This window comes from Gavia stellata, chromosome 17, assembly GCF_030936135.1.
Source record: "Gavia stellata isolate bGavSte3 chromosome 17, bGavSte3.hap2, whole genome shotgun sequence".
NCBI lineage: Eukaryota > Metazoa > Chordata > Aves > Gaviiformes > Gaviidae > Gavia > Gavia stellata.
In genome coordinates this window covers 4,215,280-4,225,773 of record NC_082610.1, presented here as the reverse complement: position 1 = coordinate 4,225,773, position 10,494 = coordinate 4,215,280, and the positions used below count along the sequence as shown (strand labels likewise).

Here is a 10,494-nt window from a genome sequence, read left to right as displayed (position 1 = left end):
ATTGGTACCGGCCTGCTCCCCCTCCCCGCTGCCCCCGGTAAAACCGTACCAACCCAGTCTCCCCGTATTTATATCCCTGCGTGTCTGTGTGTGGCCTAGCCCCATTCATCATTTGGCTCCCACTACCGAACTCGCTCCATTTTTAAAATTATGCATGATACACTGAAGAGACAATTTGGGTTTCCCCCACCTCTCCCTTGCCCTTGAAGAAAGCAAGCCCTTGTCTCATTTGCATTTGCATTAAAACCCTGCTCTCTATAAGCTAAGCAAAGGGGAAGGACTTGAAGCCTATGGGATGGCTTTAGGGCTCTGCCCCTTGCTTTTGGCTCTCTCTCTCTCTCTTTCTCATTCTCTCTCGTGCTTTGATCTCTGCTTAACAACAGTAACGTCACAGGGAGAATTTTGTTGGAAGTTAGAAAGTTTTGCAGCCTCCAGAGGGCTGTAGCGGCAGTAGCAGAAGCAGCATCCAAGGGACTCCTGGAAGGGGAAGAGAGGGAGCGAGCGAGCGACTGACTCAGTCCTGCTGCAGAGAACTGACTCGAGACGACGGAGGCAGACATGGAACATCAGCTGCTGTGCTGCGAGGTGGAGACCATCCGACGAGCCTACCTAGATGCCAACCTCCTCAATGACAGGGTGCTGCAGACAATGCTGAAGGCGGAGGAGACCTGCTCGCCCTCCGTCTCCTACTTCAAGTGCGTGCAGAAAGAAATCTTGCCATATATGAGGAAAATAGTTGCCACTTGGATGTTGGAGGTTTGTATCTTTCGGGGATTTTCTTTGCAAGCCTCGGCTCCGAGGGGAATCAAGCCGGAGAGCTGCTCCCCCATCTCCTGCCGCTCCCCCCCCCCCCCCCCCCCCGCCCCCGAAATGAGTTCCCCGGCGCGGCACACGTTGCTCTGGCTTCGGAGACGCCCGCGTGTAACGACGGGACGCGGGCCGGGGTTGCGATCGCCGCCGCCGTTATTGCCGCCTCTTTATCCCCGCTGCAGCAGTCGCGTCCCGCCGCGGAGGGGCGGCGGACGACACCCCCCCTCCACCCCCCCGGCACACCGCGTCGGGGGTCGGGGGGTGCCCCCGCACCTTTTCCGGCCGTCGGGGCGAGGCGGTACCGGCGGAGGGGAGCGCGGAGAGGAGCCGTACCCCCCGTCCGCCGCCCCGCCGGGGAGCGGCCCGGGCCGCCGAGCCCCCGGCCGTGCCGTGCGGGGCCGCCGGGAAACCCTGCCAGTTACTTTTTTCTGGGGATTTTATTTTAAATTAATATCCTTGTACACGTATGCAAGCGGCTGCCCGTGCCAGTATTATGCGCCATCTTTGTTCTTTTATTTGCAAAGCAAAAGTGTTTATTAATCGGGAGAAAAATTAAGAAAGTCCCGGGGAGCAAGCCAAGGGTGTGTGTTGCGGGGGGGAGCGGGGGAAGGGGGCCGGGGGAAGAAGGTCGGGGGCCGGGGGACCCCGCTGGGGCTGCGGGCAGGGGGACCGGCCGGAGGGGCTCCGGCCTTTCTTGGGGGAGTTGGAGGGTGAAAGTTTCTTTGTTCAGCGCGAAGAGAGGCTCGAGCTGTGGTCACCCCTCAAAGGCACGCTTGTGCTGCGGCGGCCGTCTGCAAGGTCGCCTGGGAAAAGAGAGCTGGAAAGGGCCTCGTCCCCTGCGGGACACGTCTGGGGGGGCTCCCAGCGGGAGCCCCAGGAGCTGGGCTACATTTTCATGCCTTTTCGGAAGCCCTGGGCGCCCGCGATCTATTTTTAATTAATTTTTGAAAGCGCAGCGCCCTGCCTCGCTCTGGGAAATGTCGCGCCCGGCTGTGCTGCAGGGCGAGAGAGGGAGGCGGTGAATTTCACTTCGGGGGGCCTCCCCGGAGCCCCCCAGCAGGACCATCGGCACGGGGCTCGGTAAAGGACCCCCGCCGCTTCATTTTCAACCTTTTTTGAGAGCTCGAAAAAATTTTTAAATATTTTTAAATATTTTTTGAAAAGATGACGTCTGGGGAAATGAGGCTGGACGCCACCTTTGTGTCTCGACCAGAGAGGGGAATCGGCAGCACAACGGCGAATTGGATGAAAAAATAAAAGCGAAATACATCAATCCGGGGGCAAGCCCGGCCCTGCACCCCATTCCCAGACACGGGGGCTCGCATTTTCCTCCGCTTTTCTTTTTCTTCCCTTTTTTAAAATTTCTTCCAGGGGCTGGAAAGATGGGGACAGACCTCTTCTTCAATTCCCCCCCGCCCCCCCCCCCCCCTTTTACCATGAATCGCCTCCGGATTTCTAACGCCACATTGCTCCCCACTTTGTCACTCGTGACTTTCTCTTTCATTTTCTTTGATGCCTCTGTTTTTCCCTTATTTATCCGTTTCCCCCAACCGCTTTTCCCCCTCCTCTCCCTCAACCTTGCCCTGCAAAGCCTGGGGGCTGGGGGGGAGGGAAGACGAGGGCGGCGGGACAAGCCTGGCTTTCGCCTGTATTAAATTATTCTTCAACGATCTCTCTCCTTCTTCCAGGTTTGCGAGGAGCAGAAGTGCGAAGAGGAAGTTTTCCCCTTGGCTATGAATTATTTGGACAGATTTTTGTCGTTTGAACCCCTCAAGAAAAGCCGATTGCAATTGCTCGGAGCTACCTGCATGTTTGTGGCTTCAAAAATGAAGGAAACTATTCCTCTGACCGCAGAAAAACTGTGCATTTATACAGATAACTCCATTAGACCCGACGAATTACTGGTAATTTCACGTTTAACCACCTCAGGGGAAAAAAAAACCCACACCCAAACCAAAAACGCCGATTAGGAAGCCCCCCGACACGGGGCAGGCGGGGAGAGGGGGCTGCCTCCCCGCTGGCGGGGGTGCCGGCGGCGGGCCGGAGCCGCTCCCCGCGGCCGCAGGAGCCGGAACCCCGGCGGCAGCCCGGGAGGGAACGGGGCCGGGGCCCGGGCCGTGTCCGAGCCCGAGCCCGAGCCCGAGCCCGAGCCCGTGCCCGGCGGCCGCCCCCCGCGCCCCGGCCCGCGGGCTGCCCCGGCCGGACCCGCCGCCACCGCGCGGCTGGGCGCGGCGCGGGCGCCCCCTGGCGGCCGCGCGGGGGGCAGCGGCGGGCGCTCCCCGGCGGGGGGCGGCCTGGCGCCCTCCGGCCGCCGCCTGAGCCGGGGCTCCGCCGCGGGAGGACCCCTCTTCCCGCCGCCCCCCCCACCCGCCCCCCGCCGGGGAAGCGGGCTCGGCTGGGAGCTGGCCGGTCCGGCCGCGGATGCTGCTCGTCCGACCGTGCGTGAGCCGCGCTAACCGCCTTTTCCCCTCTTCCCCTTCCTCTTCTCTTCTCCCCCCTCCCTCCCTCTTCTCTTTGCAGCAAATGGAGCTGCTTCTGGTGAATAAGCTGAAATGGAATCTGGCCGCAATGACCCCCCACGATTTCATTGAACATTTCCTTACTAAAATGCCTCTGGCAGAGGACACCAAGCAGATCATCCGTAAACATGCTCAGACTTTTGTGGCTCTGTGCGCTACAGGTATGAGCCCTGCACGTTAAGCAAAGCGTGTTGCTCCCCTACACGCACCTACCCCCGGCTTGTAAAGCTTCCCGTAGCTGTGGTCTACAGCGAGCTCGCAGAGCTGTGGGGAGGTAGTTTAAGCCCCGATTATTGCCCCTTGTTGTTTGCAGAAGGTGGATTACTTCGCAGAGGTAAGTTTTTTCAGAAGGTGTTTTGCTTCTGAGTTGAGTATGTGGCGTTGTCGGGTGGGGGGGGGAGAAGTACCCCCCTCTTTGTAGCTTAGCCGCGGAGCCGCAGCTCAGCGTGGCACGATTTCTTCACCTCTGCGCACCAGGTTTTATGTGGGGGCTGCAAAAGGCTTACTGCCCGTACGGGGAATCCCTCCCCGCGTGGATTCATTCTTAAGACAGATTTTAAAGGCGGAAGGAGATTTTGCTTGTGAATAGCTCTGCGTGGGGGTTTTAAAACTTCCCTCTTCAAGTTGCCTCTTCCCCCCTCCTCGGTGGCTGGTGGATTGGAGGAGGGCCACGCGGCACAGAGGCTTTCCTGGCACAGGACCGAGCCGCTGCCATCTGCGCCCTTCTGACCACGTGCTGTGCTGAAGCCATGTGCAGGGCCGGCCTCCAAAGACGCCGACTGTTCGCTAGGCCAGCTCTGCAGAGGCCCGGTCTTTGGTTTCAAGGGCACCGTGCGTGCGCGAGCACTGGTCCTTTTGAAGTTCCATGTTTGCATGTGGACTGTGTGTGTATGCATTTGTGCGTGTACCGGCTTTACCCACTGAACCCTAGCAAGCAGGAAGGAAAAAAAGGTTTTTAGAAGAGTCTTTCTGTTCTCCAGATCTCGCTGTTCCCACAGGACAGAGTGGAGGAGCAGGGACAAAAGACGTTCTAGAGGGAAGACGCTCTGTTTAAACAAAAAGTGTTCGGCGCGTTTTCTTTTAGTATGGCGAGACCAATCCAGGGATGGCAAAGGAAGAAAAAGCAGCCAAAGCAAATGTTCTTTTGCAGTAGCACGTAAAGAGGAATGCCAGACCCTCTGTTGACACTGATAAAAACGTAGTGTAAAGGAGATACAGTGCTTTAGTAAATGTTAATATTCAGTAGCAGTTGTGCTCAAAAAAAAAAGAGATCAAGCCTGCATTTGGACTTGAGAAGAGGTATCCACACTTGAAAACCTCGGTGGGATGTGTGTGGTCAATGGCACAAATTAATGTTGTGTAGTTTATTTTCCAGAGATGGATTTGGTAAAAAGATTGAAGAAAGATTGCAGGCACTCAGAAGAAACATTTTATTTCACAGAATTGGCCCTACTGCAAGGCCTAAAGATAGCACGACCAAGCCATAAAAGAGACATTTATAAACACTGGCATTGCTCTTCATCCTGGGCCTAACATCAGCGTAACGGGCAGTTCGTAAATTAGATTGCCTGAAATAATGCTCGGTGTTCAGAGCGCTACAACCTCCAAGCAGCCTTCAGACTACCTGCAGCAACATTTTGGGAAAATCAGACGTAACTCTCCATGCCAGATTCTACCAGATAAGGCTGCTGCGACTCCGAATGCACTATTTGCTAAGTTTGAAGCTTCCTCGGCTGTTAGCTAAAAAGAACAGCTACCCGGCCTCCCCTTTGGATGTGGGGATGTTTAACCTAGGTTGTTGTGTTGGCATTGACAGGGATGAAAACAAGAGTAGTTCAAAGGTTGGAGACTTGCTAAGAGTCCAGTACTTTGATCTACTGTCGGTGTTGTTGTGTTTCTTTTAGGAAGCACATCCAGAGCCTTTATTTAACACTGCTACGCACCACAGCTGGAGAATGGATCAGTAAATGAGAACCATGTTCTGGGAGTTTTACTTAGCTTTTAAAAGAAACAGTACTGAGCTCACCAGAATTGGGGCCCTCTTCAGCTCCCTACTGAAGTTGGGAATATTGCCTGGGGAAAGAGCGCTCAGGAAGGCTGCCACTAGGCTCTGTATTTTTATTGTTATTTTTGGATGTCAGGATTTTCTCTACCTCTTGCTTTCCTCATGACTTCTTTGTTGGCTAGTGAAGATCACATGTGGCTCAAAGTAGCATCTGGACTTTGCTTTGCTGTTGCTGGGTTGTGTTGTATTTCCCCTTGCCAAAATGAACCTAGATGGACTGCAAATGCGTAGTGCTGCCTGGATGCTGAGGGGCCCAATCCAAAGTCCACTGGAAACACTGACACTCGCTTAAGTGGCTTCAGGGGCAAGTGCAGCGTACCCTTCGCTTGAAGTACAAGCCCGTGTCCTCTACTGTAAAGGAGGGTCTCCTAAGAAAAGGCAGCAAAATAATGCTTGCTTAGAAAATAAAATCTCCGCCAGTTGGCTTAACAAGGTGAAGGCTGTGGAAGTGCTTGTAGATGCGTGCGTATGTGTTTGCTCCAGAAAGAGAAGGTTACACTGCAAGGTGAAGTTGAGGGGAATTCCTTCTAAGCTCCCTCTTCAGTTGTCTGGCTAGTAGAAGTGGATTTGTTTGATTTGGTTTAGTTTTAAAAAATCCATTTTCACCAAAGGATGTCTTTGTGCTGTGGTAGGTTCGGGAGAAAAAGAAAAAAAATTACCAAGGGTTGTTTGAAGTTAACACATAATTGAGCTTAATGAATGGGGCTTTGGCATGGCCGAGCAAGGCAGGGAGAGCTCAAAAGGAAGCAGGCCTCTTTTGGCCCAAGTTAAGACCAGTGTTGAGGGAGAACTGCAGCTCTATACAAGCATAACAATGAATAGCAACAAATATTGGAGCTTCAGCATTTCATTATGTTCCTCTGGTTATCAAAACATACCAGGCTCCTTTTATATTATTATTATTGCCATTATCATTGTTGTTGCTTTCCTCCTCTCGGATGGAGAAGGAAAGATCCCCCTTTGAAACAAGCGTGTTACAATTCTCCTATTCTCTGGCCTTTATAAAATTGGGAGTCTCAAGGTATGTGACCAGTTGGAACCTGTTGCATCTTGCAGCAAGTGATTTATGTTCGCAGTTTTGATTTGCCTCAATGAAAAGATTTTCATTCATAGCCCCCAGCTCTCCAGACGGATGGAATTGCTGCTCCATTTAAAAAGGAAAAGGGGTGACTCGCCTTGTTAGGAATTTTTTTTAAAGCGCTGCAGCGCCTATATGCCTGCTTTGTCCTCCCTTCAGGGTGGCTGGCATTCTTCTCTCTCCTCCCCCTCCTCTCTCTCTCTCTCTCTCTCTCTTTTTAACAACGCTGAAGTTGTTTATTCTTTTTGGATGAAGTCTCAGATAGGCTACTGGGGATGTGTGCTTCAATTGATGGGGCCCCCTACCCCATTGTGGCTGTGTCAGGTCTAATTCATCTCACCGAAGCCCCCTTGTTCCTGAGCGCTCAATAGCGCAAGATGAGGCGATGGAGGCTGACAATGATGCCACACTCTTCACTTGGGGGCATCCAATTACAGGCGAGAGGGGCCCCCTGATTAATATGCTGAAATTAGTGGCCTCTGCCACAAATAATTCCTTGTTGAGTTGCAACAAAAAGGCAGTCCATGCTGCTTGTCTGGAGTGGTTATAGGGACAGACACAAACTGGTCATTTAAACTTCATTATCACTTTTCCACCTTGGAAAGAATGAGGGTGTGACTATGAATTCATGTTCTTGTTTACTGCTCCATTTAAAAGAAGAACGCAAATATTAATCCCAAACGTGATCCTGTCAGGACAGACTCATTAAACTGACACATTTTGGTCATGTTCTGTTTGTGGAGCTCGGTAAATAGTGGTGTGAACGCGCTGCCGCCGAACCCCTCTGAGCAGCCCAATCTTGGTGGAATTCATGCTTGCCTACTGAAATCCCTCATTTCTGAAGTCTACCTGCAACTGTGTATCAGTATTTCAGTTAGGGGACTGGCTTTGGAATGCATGTAGTGTCAATAAGCAGTCTGGACTATTTTGATTTTTGGGAATGACAGAAGCTTGCTAGAAGGTGCGTGTATTTATATCTGCCCGGAAGTGGGCAGATTAGGAAAAAGGGATAAATTAATTTTATTTTAAGCACGGTAACATAAATGAGATGACTTTAGATCGGGCTTGCCTTTTCACTGGCAGTGCATCACAAAAGTTTGGCCACAATTCATCGTATCAGTTTAATTCTGAAGGTTCGTAGAACACTGGGCGAAATGCCCCTTTGAAGGTGGGTATTGGTCTGGGCTACAATGGAGTGTCAGAGGTGTATGAATAGATTCGGAGAGAGGACTTGCACAGCGTCCTGAAGTCTTTAGTTTCACTGGTAAAATCTTTACACAAAAGTTATTTTATCATAATGGAGTAGATGCACGATTTAATACTTAAACTCTTCCACTGAGCCCTCTAAGCTGTCCGTTCCTTTGATTTCATTCAAGGGTTTGACAGATGGTTTATATTTTTTCAACCCAGCGGAAGCTGTATTCTGATAAAAGCTGAAGGAATGTATCTCAGGTTCTTGCGTATGATGTGGCATTTCCCTTTCTTCATCACAAAATGAGACGTTTACTTGTGCCACTTTTACTTCCTTTGTTTCTGATTCTCCTCCGAGGTGCACACTGCCACGGATCAAACGCATTCCTGTTCAGCAGAAAGAGTCTTAGCATTAAAATGTGGATTATTTTATTATTAAAAAACCAAAACAAAAACCAAACCAAAAACATGCTAAATGGCAGAGATAGCCCCTTAAGGAATCATGGGAGTGGCTTTGTGGAGAGACCTACAGCAATGCAGGCTGGAAGGGGGCCCAGCCTCTTGTCAGCATGGTGTCACATCAGAATGTAACTGATTGTCCGCCAATTCTTGGGACCCCCGTCACTTAGTTATGCCACATTTACATTAAATCCCTGTTGCCAGGATGGATGGCAGCCACTGACAAGAGACTAGGTTGAGACAAAGCATTTTTAAGATGAAACCTTAATTTAAATATGGATTATCTGCCTCCTGATGGGGTTAAGCAGTCTTTCTCTTTCTTTTTGTTGATGTTGTTCATTAAAGCTATATTCCTTTGAATGTCAGTGCAAAGGTTTCTGCTTTAAAGGGCCCGAGGACGCCTTGTTAGAGTGCACCTAGGATCTGATCATGCGAAACACTTAAGAATGCGAACAGGTTTTCTCAGATGTATAGTGCCATTGGCCCCGGTGGCATTACTCACATGAGCAAAGTATTTTAACATTTGAAGAATGGGGGCCTGCTTATGATAAAAATACCTCGAAGTGATGAATGGCCTCCCAGGCTTAGTGCTAAGAAGGGCTACTCGCTCAAGCACAGTTGCTCATGTGGGTAAGCGTTTACAGGTTTGGACCTGTAACAGTTTAGAGCAGGAGGCACCTTTCTGCTCACGGTTTTCCCTACCTTTTTGGATGCAATAGTTGGCAGCTGAAGCCATGCTGGTGGAAGAGTGTATGTGTATGGGCAGGCTTCTCCTAAAGCAATCATTTCAGTCTTTTTTTTTTTTTCTCTCTCTTCTTTCTTCATACAGATATTAAATTTATTTCAAACCCACCTTCCATGATCGCAGCTGGCAGTGTGGTAGCAGCTGTGCAAGGCCTGCATCTGGGGAACACTAACACTTTCCTCTCCTATCAATGCCTCACACATTTCCTATCACAAGTTATCAAATGTGATCCGGTAAGTGACTCTTTCTCTTGGTTGATCTCCTGCCTTAGAGTTTAAGAATGAATGCCTGCTTACTGCGTAGTAGCTAATCTGACAGTAAATCTTGATGAAAGTTAAACCTCAGAGTGGGGTTTTTGAACGTGTTCTCTTGTGTCCGTCCTAGTTATTTAGCTGTCATTATATCCATTAATAATCGGTGATGACGTTGCTGCAGTTCACTGATAGGACTGCCACATCCAGCTCTAGGGTTTGTAAGAGAGGCGTATCTGACAAAGCAAAGGAAACCCTGTATCGATTTAGGACGTTGCAGAGGCTGTGTTTGGTTGTAGGTAATTAAACCAGGAGTCTATGAAAAATGAAAACTTTGAAAATAAGACGAGGAAATAGCTTCTGAGACCTCGTGGTATCTCTGACCTTATCTTTGACCATTCTTGAGGCCTTTTATTGTGCCAAGTGGTGTGAAAAAGCCCTTCTTAAAAGAGTTCTAATGATCTAATTTGGTTTATTATGTGCTAGACCTGCACAGTAGCTGGTATTGAATTCCTTTTCGGAACAAATGCTTGTCCCACGACTTTCTGACAAGGTAGATGGTCCTCACAGGACTCTCATTTTGCCCTGCAGCTTCCAGGAGATGCACATCAGTAACTAGTGAGCAATAAACCTTTCATGAGTGAATGGGCCAGGAAGGGAGCCTACAAGGAAGACCTAAAGTCAATGATCCATGTCATAATGGTGTGTGAAGTTGGGGCAGAGTTGAGCTTTGTTTTGTAACAATGTGGAAGACCAATAAATAGATGCTTTAAAAAGGTTCTTGTGAGGTCTCCAAGCACTGGACAATGAGTCAAATAAAGACAACTCTGTGGTTAGCGGCAGAATCTTTGAGACGCTGTTAAATTATTTTACATGTTAATAATTTAAATACATAGAAAACTCTACTAGTTGAGACACTGCAAAACTAGGTTTGTATAATTGGACTTTGTTGACAGGATTGAGTGATTTCTGGTAAGATTAATGCATAGTAATTAATTATTCACAAAAGAATATTTTACTTTTGATAGACTATATGAAACAATTGCTGACAAATATGATATCTCAGCTTATTATTTTGATCACCTTAACAATGCCTCTGTTGAGCACATTATTTTTGCCATTTACATTACTGCAGCTAAAGTAATAACGGATCCAGTGCTGAAATGTTAAATACTATAAGAACTTCAAATGCTGAAATAAAATGCTGCTCAGTTTGGTATGTACATGTAATGCTTTTAGTCAGTTTGTGAACAATGCAGATATTTCAGTGTATGGTTGGCCACCATCCAGCGCGAGATATTTGAAGCAGGTAGTGAGGAAAAATACTAGGCTCGCTATCTGTTTTGACAGTAGCTGATTCGAACAAAAACATTTAA

The 10,494-nt window shown here is 49.3% G+C and overlaps 2 protein-coding genes across 2 annotated transcripts in view; one reads left to right on the top strand and one right to left on the bottom strand.

The window, feature by feature from the left end:
• The first annotated feature begins 391 nt into the window (after nucleotides 1–391).
• Nucleotides 392–10,494, top strand: part of CCND1 (cyclin D1) — a 14,858-nt gene continuing 4,755 nt past the window's right edge. The window contains exons 1-4 of the mRNA XM_059825953.1: nucleotides 392–756; nucleotides 2,499–2,714; nucleotides 3,331–3,490; nucleotides 8,952–9,100. Of these exons, the coding sequence (XP_059681936.1) occupies nucleotides 559–756; nucleotides 2,499–2,714; nucleotides 3,331–3,490; nucleotides 8,952–9,100 (723 nt within the window). The 5' untranslated portion in view covers nucleotides 392–558. The remainder of the gene's footprint in view (nucleotides 757–2,498; nucleotides 2,715–3,330; nucleotides 3,491–8,951; nucleotides 9,101–10,494) is intronic.
• The window catches only part of LTO1 (LTO1 maturation factor of ABCE1), a 27,790-nt gene continuing 24,398 nt past the window's right edge, over nucleotides 7,103–10,494 (bottom strand). Inside the window, exon 5 of the mRNA XM_059825958.1 lies at nucleotides 7,103–8,050. Coding sequence (XP_059681941.1) covers nucleotides 8,039–8,050 — 12 coding nt within the window. The 3' untranslated portion in view covers nucleotides 7,103–8,038. The remainder of the gene's footprint in view (nucleotides 8,051–10,494) is intronic.